Source organism: Hydractinia symbiolongicarpus, chromosome 9 (assembly GCF_029227915.1).
Source record: "Hydractinia symbiolongicarpus strain clone_291-10 chromosome 9, HSymV2.1, whole genome shotgun sequence".
Taxonomy (NCBI): Eukaryota; Metazoa; Cnidaria; class Hydrozoa; order Anthoathecata; family Hydractiniidae; genus Hydractinia; species Hydractinia symbiolongicarpus.
The window spans coordinates 5,051,508-5,074,793 of NC_079883.1; the positions used below are offsets into that span (position 1 = coordinate 5,051,508).

At 34.1% G+C, this 23,286-nt stretch overlaps 3 protein-coding genes across 3 annotated transcripts; 1 reads left to right on the top strand and 2 right to left on the bottom strand.

The window, feature by feature from the left end:
- Positions 1-1,256: 1,256 nt before the first annotated feature.
- Positions 1,257-10,513, bottom strand: LOC130656784 (phosphoserine aminotransferase-like). The gene is made up of 10 exons (XM_057459703.1): positions 10,364-10,513; positions 9,150-9,210; positions 4,059-4,128; positions 3,811-3,896; positions 3,649-3,707; positions 3,289-3,421; positions 2,892-2,986; positions 2,641-2,810; positions 1,781-2,047; positions 1,257-1,485 (listed from the first exon to the last, which is right to left on the bottom strand). Exons 1-10 carry the CDS (start codon positions 10,421-10,423, stop codon positions 1,380-1,382), a joined length of 1,107 nt encoding a protein of 368 aa, XP_057315686.1. The 5' UTR covers positions 10,424-10,513; the 3' UTR covers positions 1,257-1,379.
- Positions 10,514-13,215: 2,702 nt separating this feature from the next.
- Positions 13,216-17,115, top strand: LOC130656566 (cationic trypsin-3-like). The gene is made up of 7 exons (XM_057459455.1): positions 13,216-13,373; positions 14,024-14,152; positions 14,821-14,928; positions 15,007-15,078; positions 15,279-15,506; positions 15,791-16,041; positions 16,776-17,115. Exons 1-7 carry the CDS (start codon positions 13,313-13,315, stop codon positions 17,091-17,093), a joined length of 1,167 nt encoding a protein of 388 aa, XP_057315438.1. The 5' UTR covers positions 13,216-13,312; the 3' UTR covers positions 17,094-17,115.
- On the bottom strand, positions 17,113-22,449 carry LOC130656569 (ubiquitin carboxyl-terminal hydrolase isozyme L3-like). Its single transcript, XM_057459459.1, has 3 exons — positions 22,342-22,449; positions 17,949-19,963; positions 17,113-17,733 (listed from the first exon to the last, which is right to left on the bottom strand). Exon 2 carries the CDS (start codon positions 19,951-19,953, stop codon positions 19,258-19,260), a length of 696 nt encoding a protein of 231 aa, XP_057315442.1. The 5' UTR covers positions 19,954-19,963; positions 22,342-22,449; the 3' UTR covers positions 17,113-17,733; positions 17,949-19,257.
- Positions 22,450-23,286: the final 837 nt, after the last annotated feature.

Genomic DNA, 23,286 nt, shown 5'->3' on the forward strand with positions numbered 1-23,286 from the left:
CATTGATTTCGCGACTGTTAAACTGGTACATAAAGCTTTACACACTAATACATGGCCAGACTATCTTCCATTACATATGAACACATTTAATCCACGTTTGGGTAATGAAATGACATTACAACATGGTGAAGCAAAAACGTTTTCTGAACAAGCTAACATATATAATGACCTACCACGTAAAATAAGTGTTTGTGAAAATTTTTTACAGGTTTAAAACAGATGCGAAAGAGTATTTCAAAGACAAAGGTCTAGCGAGGCTTCTGTCATTGTGATACTTTTTCTTACGTATAACTATTTTATTTTCATCTTTAACGACTTGCTGAGATCAGTTGAATGGTACTTCAACTCTTCAATCGATTTCAACAAATTAACTTTTAGCAAGTGAATAATTTTCATCATATTTTACATATATCTTTTGTGGTTTAGCGTCCTGGTGTCTACTACCCCAATTTACTTAGCAACATGTGCCTACTTATGTCTATTTTATTCAATTTATTTAAGCTACAATTTAATTGGCGAACTTATGCACTTTTGTCTTCTACTTTTTCCACGTTCCAATTTTCTTTTGTCTCCCTGTTTTCAGCCTTTTCTCAGCGTTCTGTTCCAATTACCATGTGTCTTGACTTATCTTAAGTGTAGGATCTTATAGTATTTTATTAATTGTATTATATGTATAAATTTATCATAACTTATTTGCAAATAACTTTTAACCTTTTCTCTTTTTTTTTTTTTTTTTTTATGGAGAAGAACCATTTGTAAATAATGGAACCAAATACATGATGATGAAATAAAGAACATTTAAAGAAAGAACATTCAAGTCTCAAAAGTCTCCGGCAATCCCTTTGTTTCTTATTTGAAAATAGTCCGCCGCGACCACTGTTGCAACACACATCTTAGATGTAAAACTTAGGAAGATATGTGATTTGTTAATACACCGACTACAAGTGATTTCAATGGTTGGAACGCTAAAACAAGGACAATGAAGATCAATGAGACAGCAAATTGGTAGTCCGTCATACACGCCGTTGACCTCATAATTGTTCACATTCAAAGAACAAACATTCTTGATCTACTTCAGTTTGCAGACAACTTCGTAGTAAAGGTTTCTGAAGAAAACTTGACCTAACCCGACCAACATAATAATATGTTCATGTTAGCTAAGTATCTCGTACATAAAATTAATTCGAAGCATTGCGTGATCCTCGACCAAGAAATCACGGAGAACCTACTTCAATTTGTTGAAATAATACAACATATTTAAAAACATTTCACATTATTTATACTATTCTTATTCACCCATAAATATTACACATATCTACATATAAATAAAATTCTTAGGAAAGGTAAAAATTCGTATAAAATGCAAGTGAAAGAGTCATTTAGTTTTGATTTTGTAACTGAAAACTTTCCATGAAAGCGCAGAGTTGTTGGACATCTTTTAGCGTGATGACATTGTACATGGACACACGACATCCACCAACCGATCTAAATAAGAATGATATAGGTTAAGTTTAATAATGTTAGCCAATTCGTTACATGAACCAAGATTTACTAGGTAGCCTCTACATGGCGCAAGATTAGGCTTAGAATCACAACAACATATTGTCACGTTCACATATTGTTTTTCGTAGCTCTGTACACATGTCCACTAGGTTCATTTCTGACAATTTATGGACTTATACCAAATTTTATACTTCCAATGCATTTAACTGAAATATGTTTTATTTTCACACAGACTTGCAATGTAACGGCTCCCTAACACTTTTTTAAATTACATTACCTATGTCCGCTCAGTCCATCTAAACCCATATTCTTTGCTTCTTGTACAAATTTCTTCTCCATAACATCGTCTCCTCTTGGACCACCAACACGAAACGGGATATTTACACGGGATTGCGAGTCCTTGTTAATCACAGCTGTGTAAAATCCTTTCGAGTCTTCCATCGTTTTATATAACAATTTTGATTTTTTAATATTTTCTTCTTCGAAATATTTAACTCCCCCAACTTTTAACATCCACTTGAAAACCAGCCCAGTGATGTAAATGCTGGTTATATAAGTTAAAAAAAATATAAACAATGTTCCCCAATGTCCTTTTAAATCGTAAAAAAAACCTTGTAAAAATTTGTCATTACAATTAAAAAAAAGAAAAAGAAAGCAAAAAAGAGTAATTCTGTATCCAAACAAAAAAATATTCAATCTTTCCTAAGAAATCTTCAGCAAATTAAACAATTTTTGGATTATTGCTACTGCCAATGGATTCAACCTTGCGTTGCTTTTGTTGCAGTGTGAACAGGAACTGTTGGTTCACACGTAAGAGTGTGAAAATACATGTGTGAATTCCCAGGAGTAAACTTAACCAAAAGAGTAATGCTCATGGTACACACTGCAAAAAATGATGCAAGGTTAAATCCATTAGAGAGGCTACACATCATAGAGAGATATATTCCTAAACAATTAGTGGCTATAGTAAAGTTAGTAGCGTAAAGTTACGAAGGGAAAATTTGACTTAAAAAATAAATACTGACAATTTCCTAAAATCTACATTCACCCAATTTTCTTCCCACTAAAATTACTTCCCTAAAGGTGGTTGTTTCTTTCTTTAAATTTCCAGCAAATGATCAAATAATGTGAATTTACCTGTAACACGGAGGAGTGTTAAGTCTCGATTCAAGTTCAGCTTGTTTTTTAAAGTTCCAGATGGTTGGACACTCTGCACGTTCTCGCCCAAGAAATGATTCTCGAACTATCACCATTGTAACACCAGCAGGCCCAAGCAATTTTTGTGCTCCAGCCACAATGCAGTCAAACTAAAAACAATTTAAAAAAGGCTAGTAAGTGAAATGCATTCCGTCTTTATAGCATTTTTTAACACACCATATACAACTTACTTTTGTGATGTCGAATTCTCTTGTCATGATGTTCGATGACATATCACATACCAAAGGTTTTCCTTTTGTATCAGGAATAAAGTTGAATTCAACTCCTAAGAAGAATTTGTAACATATTATTGATAATTATTCTTTATTGAGAGGTGGGGAGGGGAAGGGGGTGAGCAAACTTAAATTTAATGCATTGACTAACATCCCCTCCTCCTGCTACCAGTGCTGGAAACAATAGCGTAGGCTAAAACGCTGAGTATAAGACTTTGACTTATTTGTCTAAAATTGTAATCTGAAAAGATTTTTGCTATCAAGAGTATGCCAATTCTTTTTGGTTTTAATTTTTACGACCAATTTTTTGTCTCTATTTTTCTGCAGCTAAGCCACCCTATAACATTTAACATACCTCCAACAGTTTCATTACTGCAGTAATACACATAATCTGCCTCTTCTGACAGTTTCCATTCACTAACTGGTGGTACACCCAGATATTTGTCTGGTTTTGGAACAACCCAATTAACTTCACCATATTTGGTAGCCTAAAAACAAAAGAATAACATTATGTTGACTATCTAGCACCAAACAATATAAATTATTCTTTGTTCGCATATTAAAGTGATATCTGTACACACAATGAAATCTCATGTAACATATAGTAATTTCTTTTGGCGTAGAAAATAAGTTTCATTTTTCAGTCATCCTTAGCCTTGTTCTCATAAGGTGTAGAGTTAATTCCTCCTGCTTCACAGGATAGTAAATTTGTTACCTCTAGTGCAGCCTTTTCTGACCAGGTACCGGTAACAATATAATCTGCTTTGCCAGACACTGTATAAAAAAAACATTTCAAGAAACAACAACAGAAAGTAAAATGTGTCGGCTTGTAGTGATACATATAAGCTTACTGTCTTATCATTAACAAATTATATACCTGATAAAAGATTTAATGGAACTGCAGCAAACATGCCTGTACAACCACCTTGCAGAAACAAAATTTTGTATTCGTCTGGAATATCCCTAAAAATACAATTTATTTGTTGATTTAATTTGATAAATATGGGATTTTTCGGTGCTTTTTAAATTGGGATTTTGAATGCAGATAAAATTTAATAACAGCCAAAATAATGAGCAACAACAAGCCAAAGCATGTGTTTCAGACTAAAAAAGTAAATTGCTTACATTAATTTCCGTAAGTCAAATTCTGCCTCCTGACAAATATTGACAAATTCTTTTGATCGATGACTCATTTCTATTGAAATAAAAAATTATTGCCAACACTAATTGAACCAGGTTTTATACAGTAAAATTTTCTGGAGGCACCCTATACACCATTTCTAAAACATGGACAGTATAGAATGTAGATAATACAGTTAACTAATATATATACACACACGTAATTCTGAACCTGTGTTTCTAATGCAAAATGTAATCAATATCAAATATCCCTGATAGAAGGGCGTAGATAAATAGATGTGCATATTTTACATGGCTAGCCTCAAATATCGAGGGATATAACCTGTCTATTATTTCCAGGAGGGGACATGGCTTTGATGGGGAGTCCTGGAGTATTTAAAGGGAACTACACGCAAAAATTATTTTTTGATATATGGTCAAAAATGGGTAATATATTCCAAAAAATAAAAAAGTGCAACTTAATTATTTCTGTTTTTACTAAGAGCAATTTCTTTGCCAGAAGAATGCCTTTGGGCCACGTAAAAACAAGAAGACTGGAAATAGTAACAAAAATGACGTTGCAAAGTGTGACATGTAGCAAACCAAGAGAGGCCTCCAAGAAAACACATTAAAAAGAAGAGGAGACATTATGATTTGTTGTAACTTATTTTTTAATAAACAAGAACCAAAATGACTAAGTATATGCTAAAACAAATCTTTCTTATTCGTCAAATAACAACGACAACCAATAATATTTCTCAAATGAACAAACACTTTTGATGCATTGTCCCTCTCCCGTTAATAAACTGTTATAATTTTGAAAAAGAATAAAAAAAATGAAATTGTATGGACGAAGGAGAACAATAGCCCATCCTTTTTTTAATTCTTTTGTGTGATGGACCTCACCTTGGAAAGTTTGCATATTAAAGGAGAAACAATTCAGGGGGTAAGGGAAAATTTTTTTAGTCTTTGAAGTAAATACAAAAATTGTCGGGACGGCACCAGGAACAAGAAGACTTTTACTTTCGTTTGATGTTCGAAATGTTGATGAGATCAGTTCACCCACTAGCTCACTCCAGCAAAGTAATATGTTTACCCCCTGTTAAAATTAAGTTTTTATTCGTGCAAAACAGAAACAACAAAACTTTGCTTATGAGTTGCGAGAAAAGATGATCATAAGTGGCAGGTAGGACTAAAATTTAACTTTAAAGTAATTAAATTTAGAAATTTAAAAATGGAAAAGGGGAACAAACGAGTGAAAAAATATTAGTTAAATAAAAGTGAACGTAAATTATGCAATGGCGTGGATTTGATGACCAGTGAATATATGCAAATACAATGAAACGTTATTTTTTAAATTCAAGAAATCCAGATGAACTTTGTCTCACTATGGAAACAATCGTCAGTGAAGTGTTTTGAGTGGATGTAAAAAACAGAATCTTTTGGTAAAGACCCTTCTCTTTTAATCCCTTGCAATCATTTTTTACAAAGTTTGTTGTTCGAATTTTCTGAAGTTAGAATTATCTTGTGAAAACTAAGCTCCTTTCCGCACTTTGCAACACATCACATGGCGTCCCAGTCTTTTTATGGAAATGGGGGTTGGGATTTCTAGCCATAATTTGGGGTGATAAGGTTTGCATTGTTGGGACTTGGAAGTCATATGAAACAGTAAAACTAGTTGAATTTGTTAGTAGTAACAATGTATCAAAAATAATTTTTGCGTGCCCTTTAATGCTCTCTTTGAGCTACGCAAACTCAATTAGGGTCAGCGCTCTGCCAACATCTCCCTGCCACATCCAATGGCCTACACAGTGTGTCATCTACCCAATTTCCATCACATGGCTTGCGTTAACCCGGGGCTATGGTAATTTTCAATTGGCCATATTGAATCGCTGCCAAGGGGAATTGAACCCCAGTTTCCTGCACAAAGTACAAGAGTGATAACCACTAAACTACGGCATCACAAAACGAAAACGAAAGAATGCAAACTCAGTTTGAGATAGTTGTTAGCAAACTAAAAAAGAAGAACTTAAATGTTAACATGTATTCATTATCATATAGAACAAAGAGTAAGACAATATCACCGACCCCGTAAATATAGCTAAGAAGGTGTTGGGTTATACAAGAAAGATTGCATATGAGTATTGGATGAAAGTATTATTGAGCAAGGAAAAAATTTAGAAAGCGAGCAAAGCTGTTGGATTACGATCATCATTCTCGGCTTAATGTCCGTTTTCCATGCCAGCCTGGGTTGACCCAGGAACTATCAAGTCTCTACACTTTTTTACCCAATTACCCACCTCCATTCTTTCCAAGTGCCCCAGCCAATTCAATCTTCTTATCTGGATAACATCTTTAATTCTATGGATACTTTGCCTGCTTCTTAGCTCATCTGAACTCTTTCTGTCTCTCAGATTGGCGTTACACATCCACCTAACCATTCTCATATCATTTCTTTCTAAACGGTCAAGATCTTCCTGCTTCACTGCCCATGTCTCACTACCGTACAACATAACACTAAAACCTTTTTAGATCACATTTTAAAAGTTTAAGAATGAAGAACGGCAATAGAAAAGTTTTTTAAGATCGCTTTTAAAGAACGAAGAATGGCGTTAGAAATGCTTTTTTAGATCGCATTTTAAGAACTTAAGAACGAAGAACGCGATAGAAAAGCTTCTTTAGATCGCAATTTAAAAGTTTAAGAACGAAGAACAGCAATAAAAATGCTATTTAGATTGTGTTTTTAAAATTTAAGAATGAAAAGCAGCAATAAAAATGCTTATTTGGATCGCATTTTAAAAACTTAAGAACGAAGCACAGCGACAGAAAAATGGTAATTGATCTAAGGTGTTCCCAGGCCACATCTAGATGGTGGTTTACTTCGTTACAGAGTGCCGAAATTTTTGCGAACTGACTTTACTTTTCTAATTCGAACTCTGATTATGTAGAAAGTCGTTCAGACAAGAACGCTTGATCAATCAAAGAAGAGCCACCATCAATAGTATTTAAATTTGAACAACTGGATCGAAAACAAAGTTTTTGATGAAGTGGAAGGTAAACAGCAAAGTTGCATTAGCACCACATGGATTCTGACAGAGAAGAATGTTGATGGACAAAGAATTGTGAAAGCTAGATTAGTGGCACATGGTTTTTAGGAGTTTGAAAAACCAGTTCAGACAGACTCTCCAACTTACATAAAGGAATCATTACGTTTAATGTTGTCAATTTTAGCTTGTAAGAAATGGGACTGTAACTCTATTGACATTAAAGCTGCCTTTTTGCAAGGTAAAACCCATTGAAAGAGATATATACCTTAAACAACCTAAGGAGTTCCAGAAAGATGGATATTTCTGGAAAATGTATAACACAGTCTATGGCCTTGCAAATGCATCTAGAACATGGTTTTTTAGAGTAAAGGAGAAACTGTTAAAGCTTGCAGTTGCAGTAAGTAAATTTGATGCAGGACTGTTCTACTATCGAAAAGATGGGCATCTACATGGGATTATGACAACCCATGTAGTTGATTTTTGTTGGGGTGGTACCAAGCGCTTTTTGAACAATGTGATATTGTCATTGTATCAGACCTTTAAAATTGGTACAGTTCGTAACATACACAGCATTTCAATATTTGGGATTAGATTTAATGAAAAGACAAGATAGCATTATTGTATCACAAGATTCATATTTGCAGAAAATTACAGTACTCCCCATTGATAAACACAAAGACAAAAATGAATTGTTGAATACGAAACAAAAACATGATTTGAGAGTATTGATTGGATTGGTTGGCTACACAGACACGTCCAGACATTCTTTTTGATTACTGTGAACTAATGGGTAACATCAAAGATGCCACTATTTCAGATATGCGAAGAGTCAACAAAGTGTTACAAAGAGCTAAGTGTGAACCTGTGGAATTGAAATTAAAGGCAGTTAGAAACATAGAAGCTACAGTTCTAGTATTTCATGATACATCATTTGCAAATCTAAAGGGAGAAGGGTCTCAAGGTGGATTCCTAATTTTCTTAGCAAATCAACTAAATCAATCAATATCTCTCTTTTCGTGGCAGTCAAGAAAATTGAAAAGAGTAGTGTTTCTGCAGAGACCATGCAATTGATCGATGCTGCTGGCAAAGGATATTGGATTCAATGTTTATTCGAAGAAATTTTCAATATTGCACCATCAATTCAATGTTTAACAGATAGTAAAACACTTTAAGATGCTGTACATTCCACAAAATAAGTTTTGGACAATCACTTAAGAGTAGATTTAGCTATTTTGAAAGAAATGATTCGAAATAAAGAAGTGAATTAAATAACATGGGTTTCAAAAAACAGCAAATCGCTGATTGTCTTACCAAACGAGGAGCTAGTTGTAAGAATCTTCTTTTTACGTTGGCAACTGGTGTACTCAAACAAGATAAAGAAAAATAGAGGAGATCTGAGGAGAGATGTGTCCATAGTTTAAACATTTTTGTTATTTTGTTAATACTAACCATTTTGGAGTTGATTTCTTAAACTGGCCACAATATGGATTGGTTAAAAGTTGCTGTTTTGTTGATGTGTCAAATGACTTATGTTGTTGGTAACTCGGATATAGCTGCATATTGATATCCATTCAATTCTGTTAATAAATTTGGTTAAACTAAAAGTTGATCGAAGAAGCTGTTGGATTCCATCAGAAAGATTATCAGAACAAAAGATTACCGAGGAGACAAAAAGTTAGTGGTTTTAATAATTATCAATAAAGGCTATTTACAACCTAACAAAACATAAATAAAATCAGATGTTAAGAAAAGATAAAATCACAAAATCAGACAATAGCACCCAAGTTACTACAGAGGAATATGACCTAAACCACCCCTATGATTTGAAAAGATACAGTGCTATTATATAAGTGTTGATCTTCAAAATTGGTTGCACAACGCCCTTCATGTCTGATATTTAAAAACTAGTTGTTAACCTGTGGAAATATCCACAGGGTCGCCTGCCTTTAAATTACACGCTATTTCATTTAACCAAGGAAACTGTGTGAATGCTGTCTATCTATGCCTTACTAGGATGAATGCAAGAAGAAGGTTTAACTTATTAACATACCCATAACACCATAACCAATGCCTTTGTAGTTGAACATTTCTTTGGCAGCTTGCTGCAACACCTGTAAAATAAGCCGTATTTTTGTTCTTTACAGTACATAACGATATGGCCTTTTTTACTCTCTTACCATTTGGTCGCCTTTACAGTATTATTAGATTCAATATAGAGTTGATCTAGTCATTGAAGAGAAAAATGAGTGGCATATTTGGATTTATCAGCAAACATTTTATATAAAATAGGAAAATTGGAATACCAAACAATTATTTGAACAGGATTAATTGTAATTTAAAGCTTTTAAATCTTGGTTTCCTTCTGGCGTTATTTCGCGTTAAGCAGGTGCACTAATTGGAGTTAATTTTAAATGCCTAATGGAAACGTTGATGATTGTGCGGGCTAATTTTAACGTGATTCAGCACACACTTTGTATAAAAGAATTAAGCATCCTCGCGCTAAATACTCGATATTATTAACTCCGAGATAAAAAATTTGCGCAAAAAAATTAAAGAAATTTAATGCAAGATGGAAACCATCCCTAAGAGTTTGATGATAATATTATATTATAGTTAATTTGTGTTGTCATATTTTCATAAAACATCAAAAGTTTAGCTACTAATAGAGACAGTTATACTTAGTGTGTATAAAATTTGCATGTTTTCCATAAATTTTGGTGCTAAGTTCAAATATGTTGGTCATTTTTGTTGAAAATCTAACCTTCCAACCATCTTATCAAAAGCCTCATGTAGCATTTGAATTAAGTAGTTTTAACATTGCTAACCAATAAAATGGTATTGCATGAATTTTAAAAATATGCCAAAATAAAAAAGGAAGTTTAAAATGTCTTAAAAACGAAATCATTTATTGAAAATCTAATAATTAATGATAGACCTGTATTTCAGTTTTGCAAAAAGCTTGCTAAAGCTAGCTAGCTATATATAAACATTTTAGCTAAAAAGGAACGCAAAGTAGGGGTGCGTGAAGGCTAGATCACCAAACATTAATTTTTTATCAGAGAATATACCTTTTGATAAAAATTTGGACATGGTTGCTACTTTATTGTGTGTCTCTTGTACCAGAAGGCTAGTAGGCATATTTGTTTTGAAAATAAATTCCGCGGAAGTTTAACTTCGCAAATAAGGCAGCGGATACTCCTAATAAGGTTTTGTACAGAAAGTGTGATGTCAGGCTTGTAAACAAAAACGAAAAAGTAACTTTACCTCTGTGGGAAGAGCACTTGGCCCTGGAAAAAAATTCACAACCCTATCTTCTGAGTTCATCGTTGCTGATCGGTGATTTTGGTGCCTTCCCAACGAAATAAAGCATCAAAAAATGTTTCGTAACACAGATTTTTAAAATGGAATAGAAACACCCTCCTCCCTTTTAATTAGTGCACGTGTCATCCTAGTTCCCAGGGTCTAATGTCTCGACTCCACACCGCGCCCCCCGTTGAAAACTTAAAGCCTTCCTTGGTCCTCGTTTTTCTTCTTGGTGAATCAAAAGTCGGAAATTAGATTTCCTTTTTTAATTGATTTGTGGCGTTTTGTCTCTAAATTTGACAAAAATAGGATAATGAGATATAGAGCCATCGTGATAAATAGATAATGGTATATTCTTCAGAACATATGGCGTCTAAGATGTTAACAACTTCGTTCTCAGGGATATTCGCGCCATCCCGGACTTAAAAAAAGCGAAAAATTGTCCTAAGAACGAGGTTGAGTTCGTAAATAATACCAAATTAAAAATTGAAATAAATTACTAAGATATATTATGAACCAGCTAATGGCAATGGCTTAAGAATTATCCATAAGCCTTTCCAGAACAGCACCAGTAGCATATTTAAATTCGTCCTTTTATGGTGAAATTTGAATGCCAGTACCAAAGATTGATAACAACAGTGTAATTTTATAGTGATGAACCTCATGAAAGGAAGAACCTATCAGCGCGTGGCGTTTCTTTTCCGTACGTTGTGTTTTCAGTCAATTTGGGGCATTATTTTTTTAACGTTGGATAGCTACCATTAGTATTTAAAAAATGCATAATTATCAAGTTCTCTTTTTTACATATTGCTGAACCAAATACTGAAACTTTTTTAATCTGAGCCACAAGGGTTTTAAATTTGTGGCCTAATGTATACCTTATCGTTTTAAAAATAGTCGACAAAAAGTAACTAAATTTTGTCTAAGTAACTAATATTTTTTGCCGACTTTTTATTTTTGTTGACTAATTTTTTTGCCGAATTTTTTTTAACGATAAAGTACAGGACTTTAATTTTTTTTATACATATAATGTCTACATCACCCCGAAAGAGAGTGATTTATAAAAATGGTCTTATCTTATCACATGGCAAGATCATTTTTTGACCATACATTAAAATATACCTCGTTTATACTAAACCTCGTTTTTCTTATAATTATAGCATGTGGCCTGAGTGCAACCTCATCCCCAGGGCATCTTGCATCTTTTCTGACATTGGGACGGCGATACAAACATTCTCGCCGTTCCGATATAAAAAAGAGACAACAGGCTCTGGAAACGATGTTGGCCCTGGTGGTTTCCTGGATTTGGCTTACTTAATGGGGTTTGTTCCTGTTTTCGACAGAATTTGGCTGAGTAAATAAAAAAAGCATGCTAAAAATGACGTCAAAATCTTGATATCTTTCATTCATACTGATACTAATTTAGGCCAAAGTCGGCATAAAAATCATAATGATTTGTTTTCTACAGCATTTGCCACAATTCCCTCACAATTTCGTTGGAATAAAAGTCGTAATTAAAAATGTGATTTTAGCCGCATTGCCTTGCGCTTTTAGTTGTTTTGACGTTGGATACTAATAAACAGGGGAGAAAAGTGTCGGATTTCAATCTCATCAATAAAAGCTTTATTGAAACTTTACCTTCCCTCCAAGAATCAAGGTCGATATCTATGAATGACATTTCCTTACCCATGATGTAGACTACGTGAACTTACGAAAAGCACCTTAGCTGTGTTTTTTTAGTCAAAAATATAGTGGATGGTAAATGAAAGTAGGCAAATTTGGACTTTTTCGTCCTCCAACTTGATGTCTTTGTAATACATTTCTGTTGCTACCAAAATAAACACATTTACGCCAGGCACCTCTGTAATAGTTTGTAAATAGTTTGAATTTGTTGACAAAAATTTCAAGAGGGCTTGTTTTTTAGCAAAGTATATATTTGTCTGCCTCTAATTTATGCAGGAGCGTAAAAATCAGGAGCGTAAAAATTTATACAGAGCGCAGTGATAAAAAACTATTTACATCTTTATATCTCATTTCATGTTTATGACATCACAGTGCAGCCTCTTTTCCAGGGCTCTTCTACGCCTATGATATTTTACCGGAACGGGATAGGTGCGAAATAGCCTTGGGAATGAGGTTGATCACAGTGTGGTCAAAGGGTTCAAGAGCAAAACCAATATTGCAGTGATATTGAAAATGACGTATGTTTTTGTTAGGAAGTAACATAAGTATTTCTTTCCATCATTTTATTTACTAGAAAACATCCAAGTGAGAATGAAAAAGTTTCATGTATAATTGAAAATAATTGGCACGTACTCGCCGTGTTGCGTAGTTACGTCTACAATAATTCACAAAAGATAAATTTTCGTAAGTCGTATTGATATTCACATATAGATCTCTAACAAAAAGCAATACAGTGAACCCCCAATGTAACGAAGACAATGTAACGTACTAAACTCTGTCGCTCCTCCTTCTAAAACCCTTAGATATAACGAACTATATTTTTAACCATTTTTTGTCTCCTTTTCAGTACTTGTTATATCGAGCGTTTACTAGATATTCAGCAGTACCCGATTCCTGTCATTAGAAGTCGTACGCACACATAAGTTGAAACACATCTTGTGAAAGCAGTTTACTTTGTTTGTTTAATCAGGCTTATCAACAGGATTTCGACCAAAAACATAAAAGTAACCGCATATTTATAAAGCTGCTTCACGTATTTTTCGCGCCGTTTTATGCAACAAAATACCAGCCAGGTGATTAAATGCACGATCCACTTTGAACCCAGTCTTCTACCAAATCTCTTGCGACACACCGTTGCGTTAAAATTGGGTTCTATTTTACAAAAGCGCTTAAAGTTTTAATTAATTACGTGAAAATCATTTCAATTTTTAAGCGTAAGAAGTCAAGATGGTTGATTTGATTATCTTATCACTACTAGCTTTTCTTATCTCCCTGCCCTGTTCGCAAGGTATGTACTTCTAGTCTTTTATTAAGTTTTTACACAGCGATACAGAAATAAGTCAATTAAGTTTTTTTAAGTTAATTATAATGCCTGATCTTATTTGTTACTATTTTACGATGTCACCATGGTAACAATCCACTAATGATTTAGTAAACACAAAGGCTCGTTTTCACAAAGTAAAATATTCCAAGCGGAATGATTTTGAACATTTTAATTGGCTGGTGGAAATTTTCTACTTTCGCCAACCAATCAAAATCTTTGTTTACTCCTCTCCGCACGTGACGTTCCACCTAACGCAGATTAGACCTAGACATTTCCGACACAACTTTTAATGTATTCGATTGGTCAATCTACTACAGCTGTTTAAGTGAAACAGTAACAATATATTTTCTCTTTGTTGTCCCAATCCTTCTGGTAAGTTCATTGTGTGAAGCTCAACCTCGTCCCCGAGGCATCTTGTATCTTTTTTTGACAAAAGATACAAGATGGCCTTGGGACGGGGTTGTATGACACTATAATAACTCAGATTCCTTAAAACGACTTTTAGATCGATGTTTTTTAGGGGTTATAAATCTAAATTTGTTAGTGATTTGCAAGTATCAAAGCTATTTCGTTCAATCCTTTCCCGAGTAACAACACATGCTATATTTCTGTAGGTTGTGTTGATAATAACAGCAAATATTGTGGAGCATGGAAGAAGGCTGGATTTTGTGCACCCACATCTCAATATTTTAGTCACATGCAAAAAAATTGTCAAAAAACTTGTGGATTGTGTGCTCCACCAGGTAAATGACTATTTTATTAGTTTTTATCAAGATACGGCAATGATCAGCCTCGTCCCCGGGGTCTCCTGGCTATGTTTTTTTTTGGCAGAATCTTAACGTGTAATTTGTCAGGTAAATGCAGAATGCGGGTAACCGTTATCATCGTTAAATTCACAGCCAATCCACTAGAAACAGATCCTGAAAAAAATACGGGATAACAGTTTGCACTTTATATTGATATATAGATCGTAAGTTCTTGACTAAAAAAGTGCTCAACTAGCTCCTGGGGGGCTTGTTGTATGAAGAAGAGACGCGTTAAAAACACAACAGGCTCTGAATTTTAGGTTGCTTCAAAACACGAAAAAACATATAATGCTCTGCAAATTTCTGCACCCTTGACCGGGGGAAATTGTACAAACAAACAAACAAACAAACAAACAAACAAACAAACAAACAAACAAACAAACAAACAAACAAACAAACAAACAAACAAACAAACAAACAAACAAACAAACAAACAAACAAACAAACAAACAAACAAACAAACAAACAAACAAACAAACAAACAAACAAACAAACAAACAAACAAACAAACAAACAAACAAACAAACAAACAAACAAACAAACAAGAATGATAAATCGATGTCGATTAAAAAAGCAACAACTATTGAATTTTAACTGCTTTTTAGGTTGTGCTGATAAGGGTGGCTACTGCAGTTCGTACGCACCTTATTGTAAAGATCCTGGGTACAAGGATTACCTCATCAAGGAGTGCAAATTAACTTGCAACTACTGCCGTAAGTATAAAGCACTGAACACGGACCTAATCAAAAACACACTTGAGTTTAAAGGGTGTAACATATTTCTATATTTAGATATAACGACTGTTGCGCCACCTACAACACCACTAGTTACCATACCTCCATATACTGGTCCTGGCGGAAGAGGTAATCTTAAATTTATAAATATTAAAATATACCATCCAGTGATTTCGTATAGGTTGTTTGAAATTAACAACCGAAATGTTCCCAAGAATCATCCTCAATTTGAAAACTTTTTCGATGTGGAACTTATAAACAGAGTATCCCTTTTGTTAGTTAGTTTATGCGTAAAATAAATGAATTTATATACATAATTTTACTTTTAGCTATTCAACCAGGGTGTGGTAAAAAAGGCCCTGGTCACACTCGTATTGTTGGGGGTAAGAACGCAAAACCCGGTGACTGGCCATGGCAAGTGAATATTGACTACGAAGACAATATTTCTAACCCAGGTCATCTTTGTGGTGGTACTCTCATTACAGAAGAATGGGTATTAAGTGCAGCGCATTGTTTTTATGCTGACCAGAATAAAGATAAATACTGGTTAAAGTTGGGTAAATTGATATGTAATGGAAATGTCTTTGTTGTTTTTCATATTTAACTCTTTCAACACTTTAGTTTTTTAACTGATAAGTAACAACCTCGATCCCAGGACCGGTTGTGTCTTTTTGCATATCGCGCTCCAGACCTATCAATAAGCGCAACGCCAATGAGAGACAAAAAGCCCTGGGGTCAACCTCGCCCACAGCGTTTGTTGCCCGATGCTTGGACTAGGTTTTGTGAAGAAAAAACTTCAATGGCTATCTATAATTGATTTACTTACTGGTTTCTCTTTCAGGTGAACATGACATTAAAACAAATAGCAGCTGGGAACAGCGCTTTGATATAGCACAGCTTATTCTGCACCCAAAATATAATAATAACAACTTTGATTACGACTTAGCACTCATCCGCTTGAAATCGAAAGCTAAGTTAAACAGTCGCGTGCAAACGGCTTGTGTTCCAGGACAAAAGACCAGCTTTCCAGTTGGAACTAAATGTTATATAACTGGTTGGGGTCTATTAAAAGAGTATGGCAAAGGTCCCGCGGTAAGTATACGTTATTTTTATTTTTTTAAAAGGAAAGGCGAACAAGTATTTATACGCAAATATTGGGCCTTTAATATCACAAAATATCTCATATCAAATTATCACAACCTCATTCTTAACGCCTGTTGTTTCTCTTTTTATATCGGGAAGACGAACCAAACATTTTCGTATCGCCTTACCGATGTCAGAAAAGATGCAAGATGCTCTGGGGATGAGGTTTTCCGTTCCCTGGCTTCTTTGTTCTTCAATAGCGCTAGTACTTTCTGAGCACTAGCTACGCTATTGAAAGGGCCTGGGAATGAGGTAGCAATATCGAAATTATTATGCAATGCGTATAATGTTATCACAGTTATTGGTCAAAAAGAATGAAAATGCTTTAAGGAATTTTGGAATTGGTTAAACACGCGGTTTTCAGAAAGCATACAAAAATAACAAGCAATAAATTCTGTATTTTACACAAAATATAGATGCGTTTCTTTATGTAAATTCCACGAAAATGTGCATATTAATTTTCGCGCAAAAGTTTCGTTGGGAAATTTCGCGTAATTTCTGTATTAAGTTTTCAGCAAAAACAAATTACTAAGCTCAAAAACAAGACAAATATAGTAGTACTTTGAATAAAATTGCCTTCAAATTTCTTTAATTACACGTCTTACCTCCCCCCTAAACCCTCTTTTAATGTTTTCCCCTTTATGTTTCCCACATAAATTGAATTTGTATAAACATTTTTATAGATCTTGCAACAAGCACAAGTTCCACTGGTTGAACAATCGAAATGCAAAAAAGCGTACTCCACACATGGGTTGAGCATCACACCAACCATGTTCTGTGCTGGCTATGAACATGGAGGTATCGATTCATGCGAAGGTGATTCAGGCGGACCTCTAGTGTGTAAAAAGAACAATCCAGCTACCGGTGAAGACACGTGGTTTCTTTGGGGCACAATCTCATGGGGCGTAGGCTGTGCTAGAAAAGGTCTCTATGGTGTTCTGTCAAGTCCAAAAGTGTTGAGATCGTTCTTAGATCAACATGTATTTAAAGGAAGTGTATGAATAAATAATAACAAAAAACTCATTACTTTCACTATTCTTCTTCTTTTACAAGTTACAAGTTCCAAGCGCGTTTCTCCCGCGTGTATAATGTATTAAAATTAAAATTAGGTTAGGATTGTAAGAAACACAAAAATTATATATACACAACAAACACAAAATTTACACATTGTTCTTTCGAATGACAACAAAACATTTTAGAAGCGAAATTTATAGCACCTAAATTATCCACTCTTATTATCACTTTGTTTATATTTGTAAATGTATGAGTGAATGTTTGTGCAGTTTTTTTCGGTTACGTAACTTCAGATTACCTGACCAATTTGTACACACCAATACAAAATAAAGACATTGCTATCACTGATCGTGGGGTATGAAACGTCAACCACTCAGAAAGCAGATCACTCCACTTCTGTTCATCTCCACTGAACGTTTCCTCGTCGTTACGAAACTGCATATTAATAGGACCAACCACAGCGACGGTGAAGGGAATCATAGCAAGCATCAAGCCACCAGATGCTAGCCAGTACGCATCATGCTTGGGTGTACGATACGTTTTGATATACACAGCCAGCGCTGAAGTACAACTGATAATTTGACTAAGTGGCATGATCACTGACCTCTTTAAAATGGAACGCATTGTCTGTAAAGAAAATATCAGGAATACTCACACAGTTGCTCTAAAGGAATATGAACGAAGACATAAACCGACGTAAACCTCGGAGATTCAAAAAAGCTAATATTAACCTTGAGGTAGCGACATCAAAAGTAGAACTAATAACTATCTTCTTTTTTTTTTGTAAAATTGGAACACAAGGATGGAATATAAAAATTCACGTTTCAAAACCGATGACTTACCATGCATGCACCTTGCACATCATTTTGCTCAATCAGAGCTGGTTGAACTGCAACAGCGCCATACACAGCTGCGCCAGCATATTGTCCCAAAGCTACAGTTGAGATGATTTTTAATGCTTTTATTGTATCTTCATATGACATGCTTAAAACTATAAAAGTAATGATAAGTAGAAAAATAAACATACACATAACATATGAAACATAGGGAACAAAAACATTTAAATCATTCGCATCTTTTGCTTTTGTTGCAGAATATGCATCTTACATGGCTGACCAGCACGTAGGAAATGTGTAAAAAAGTATATATATAACATCAGAAGGAGGGTGTCTGATTAATATTAATTTTAGCATGAATGCATGATTGAAATATTCTATACAATGTCTCTTGATTTATATTATATATTTGCTAACTTCAATAACAATGAGGAGGCTTCATGAATTAGTAATTGGATATGAATATGTACATATATGAATACTGTGTTTGCTTCTATTACGTTAGGGCGTTTCTTATAACTGTTAAGAACTCTTTAGAAGCAACTTTTAGTAAAAAGAGGCGTTTGTTACTAAAATCAGGCTGAAAAAACCTCACAATAAAAAAATCAATAATAAGCTAGAATTTCCAACATTACAACTTTTGACATTTGATTTTTTAAAGACAAGTTTTGAGATTCCAATTCATGGCACAGATTATTGCCATAAAATAATGAAATTATGAGATTATTTTCAATTTATTTGAATAGCTTTTAGGCCTTGGGTTATTTTCTGCACTAAAATTGTGAAAACCACAAACTTTAACAGCATGTTCAACATTTGCGATTAATTATAGAAAATTGACCAATCAGAATGAGAATGTATGTGATTGTAAGTTTTATACATAACATTAAGATAGTTTTGCCATGACAAAAACATTTTTAAATAACTGTCTCAAGATGGTTAAAAATATTGTGCTTGCTTGAATCACTCTTAACAAATGAAAGAAGCTTGATCTGCATAATAAGGCGGCAAATTTGTTACAAAACACTGTAAGTGATAAGTGAGACAATTTAGTTCATCTTCTTGCTCAAAACTTAAGCAAGACTCTAGGGTCCATTGCAAAAAAAAAAAAGATTTTCTTAAATTCTCAAAGATTTGCTGCATAAAATTTTAAAATCATTAGTGTAATTTTAAAAAAAATTCCTTTTTTATATCCTAAGATAAAACAAGGATCATAATATTAAAAAAAAAATCATTTGACAAAATTGCAGAAAGAAGTTAAACTAAAATGCAATTTTTTTAAGATAAATAATATTAACTAGATATTCACTACATGTTATTGTGCATTGGCTAATGCTATCATGTTAAATTGCAAAAGTGTTGGATCTCTCTCCATGAATTTCTTGCAGACTACTGCAGCATCTTGAAAAAAGGAAGCAGCATTTGTTGGACCGTGACTAACTGGAAAATCTCTTCTTCCGTCAAGCTCATACAACTTTCCATCCTTGTGCACTAGTGCTATAAAATGCAAGTTAACTTTCTCGTCTGCCGAAGGCGCTTTTGTTTGACCCTCCAAAGCACTATCGCCATGACATTGGGCAATGCCCTCATCTGATTCGAGCAGTTTAGCTTTTTCTATGGGACTAACCAATTTCGATTTCTCAATAAATGACTTTAAGCAACCATTCTTCAGAGTTATAACATCTAAGTTATTTGCAATAGAATGAATTATACCAACAGTGCCACATGCATTCCCAACAGTTTGTTTTGTAAAGTAAACATCCTTGCTAATGTTTTTATCTTCCTTTTTCATATTTTTTTCCTGTTCTCTACAAAACTTTTCGTAATTCTCAGTTATTGGAAACAGCAATAACAAAGAACAGACTGGTTGTGGCACCATCATTAGCAGCTCTGGGTCAGTGCCATAGACATCAAAATACTTCCACTGATTGGTATCAACACCAAGTTTGTTCATATATGCATTCATAACATCTGGATTTGATTCTAATGGTAGCCATCTTGGTCCTGGCATTGCTGCAAAACTAAAATGAATAAAAGGTTTTGAGATTAATATAAGTAACCTGCACATTAGTTCCCCTAAGTGCTGAAAAAAATACGGATCAATAGGACTTCTTGTTGGCTTGGGGAGAAATATTATAGTAAGTATATATATACTAGTCGTTAGCCCATGGAAAACCCACTGGTTCGCCTGTCCTTTTTATACCGCATTGCGTGCTTCTTGCTATTGCGCAGCTAAGCTACCATTTTGGGTGACCGACAGACAGACATATACAGGTATTATATAATATAGATATAAATCTGCACATCAGTTTCATATCTGAGCTGTGCAATGTGGTGTTGGCATTCCTAAAGTTTTCAACAGTAAGAATTATAGACTTGATGGTGCAACAAAGTCACCAATAATTCTCAAAAAATTATTGTAGAAAATTGAAAATTGTATTTGGTTGCACAGCTACAGCCAATCCTCTATTAAGAGACTTAAGTTGTTAAAATGGAAAATCTCTTCAGAAATGTGATATTTCTAAAGGATGCAGCACCAATCAATTTTTTCAAGTTTAGCATCTTTTCAACACTAAAGGGAGGGGGACATCAAAAACTTTTCTAACAAATACATACACATCTCATGCTTTACATCTCACCTCACTCTTTTTCCTTTAAAACTAGAAATTCATGTTAATTTTGTGCTTATGGCAAAAAGGCTTCCAATAAGTGGTAAGCCATGGTTATGCGATCGTCAAGTAAAAGTTAACCTTATACAATACCACAGAAGGTTGATATGGTGCAGTAGTTTGCTTAAAATTGTTAAAACAGTGCACATAGTTTGCTAAAAAACTATAAAAACAGTACCGTGAAAAGCTAAAATGGAGTGGTAGTTTGCTTGAAATCTGTCAAAACGGTACCACAAAAGGCTAACATGACGCCATAATTTGCTTCAAAAATGTACAATACAATAACAGTACAATAGAAGGCTAAAACAGTGCCATAGTTTGTATCATTGTTTTGAGATGCAGATTTTTGGAATTACAGCATATTTAATTTTCCTGCAAGTGGTGCAAGTTGGAATTTGAACACTCTGTTTTTTGAAACAAAGCATAAAAGAAGTAGTAAAAAGGAGAGGCATTTTTGAAAGATATATTGCCTATCTTGGCACGTCATTGTTCACATTTAGGCATCAGTATTAAATCCTAGACCCCAGATCTTGTGCCGTGTTATAATTTGCTAATTTCCAAAACAACTTGGATTTAACATGTTTTGGAACATTATATAATTTTGCTACAAAGCAAGGCTTAGAGACTTTAAATCCAATGCTGATATATAAAAATAAGCAAAAACATCTTAAGGTAATCGGTAAATATATTAAAAGAGCCTCTCATTTTACAGCTTTTTGTAGAGGCTTTGCTATCGAGAATGGGAGGTCAAAGTCTAACTTGCTTCACCTGTAAGAAAATTAAATATGGCTGTGTTAATTCCTGAAATGGCGTACTGAAAAAATTACCACAAAATGGTGCCTTTTGACAAGAAAGGATGTTGTAAACACAAGAAAATGTGGCTTTATATTTGTTTATTTTTTCAAATTTTCCTTGAAAAATGTTAGCTAAATTACTAATTCTCAACATGGTAATAAACAGGATAGAGTGGAGTTGGAACATGTGGAAAGATGACAAAGGCAGAGTAAAAAAAGAAAGTAAAAAGGGGAATTTAAAAGAAACTACAAGAGAAAATGGAGCAGAAGGGAAGTAAAATGAGGAAAATGAGACACCAAAGCAGACAAAAATTGGAAAGAAAAAAGTACATAAGTGAAATGGGATAAAAAAGCAAGTCATACTATAAGAAAAATATTTGAAATGATGGACATAGGTAATAACATGAGAAGAAATAGGACTTGTGTATGTGGAGAAAAAAGAAACTACAGAGCATATAATAGAGTGTGAAAAAATAAATTTGTGTGGGAAAAGAGATAAAGTAAAAGAATGGTTAAAGGATCCCAACAACAACAACACAACAACACACAACACAACACAACAACAAGTGGTGTGAAAGTGATTATGAACAATATTTTAGGTATACATAAATTAAACATAATTAGACAAGAATGTATGCTTTATTAGAGAGTCTAAGCAAGGGGAGATCTAACAGTCTTATTTCAGGTAAGGCGTTCTGACAACTAGAACATGATAGGACACTTTGACACCTAACGGATTTCAAACCAAATTCACAAGTACACGAACAGCACGCGAATTTATAAGGCCAAGGGGGTGAGATTAAAGAGGGATCTTATTTAGTATAACAGGTATTTTAAGAAGACGTATAAAATAACAAGCATGTGCACCAACACACATGTAAAGATTTAGACAGCCTTTGTCATTAAACATCCTTTAACTGAGATAAAATTGTGTACCTGTGTTGTAAATTTGTAAATTTCCTGCTAAACTGCTGCCATGTTGAATTGAGAAATATACGTCACCGAAATTTTGCGGCCTAACGAACACCAACCTTGTCCCCAGTGCAGTTATGACTTTCCCAAGAAGAGTACACACGTGGCCCTCTTGACTAATTGACCCCCTTTCCTGGAAAAAGGAACTTAGTTCAATAAAGTTGGATTTTGAATTTTTCACATTATAAATATTAACAACAAAGGAATCATTTCTTATGTTTAACAAGGAATATTACCAACAAATTGGATAGAGTAGCAAAATACCCAAACCTTGGCTTTTTTTATCTGAACACCATTTTGTATCTTTTAAAAATTATATGAGTACGTACCATCCTAATATTAAATATAACTTTTTTTCTTTTTTAGTATGTCAGTGATGAGCAAAATAGTTCTTCTACAAATACAACTTTTAGTGGTTTAATTTTACTAGCTCTTTTCCAATTATTTCGATGTTTTACTATTGTTTAAGATTTCTCAAAGTTTCATGTGGAAGTTAGATTTTGAAGGAAAATGGTTATCCTAGTTCTTTTCTTGATTTATGTATTAAGAAATTTGTTGATAAGGTACACGTGCTGTACCTTTGTGTTTTGATATGCCTAAGAAGAAGGTATTGGTCGTATTACCATATTTAGGAATCGTTTCATCACCGGCTAGGTCTTGTCTTAGGAAAGCGTTTTTTAAACACCTGCCCAGTTGTTCTTTGCAGGTTGTTTATCGATCTTCGTTAAGGTTGTCTGCCATGTTTCGTTTCAAGGATTGTCTTCCATTACTTTCTGGTGTTGTATATAAATTTTCGTGTACTGGCCCCAATGCGTCTTATATTGGCAAAAATACGACACCTGAGAGGGTGAGACCTTGTGAGCACCTTGGAATTTCCCATCTTATGGGAAAAGGAACCTCTGGTCACTA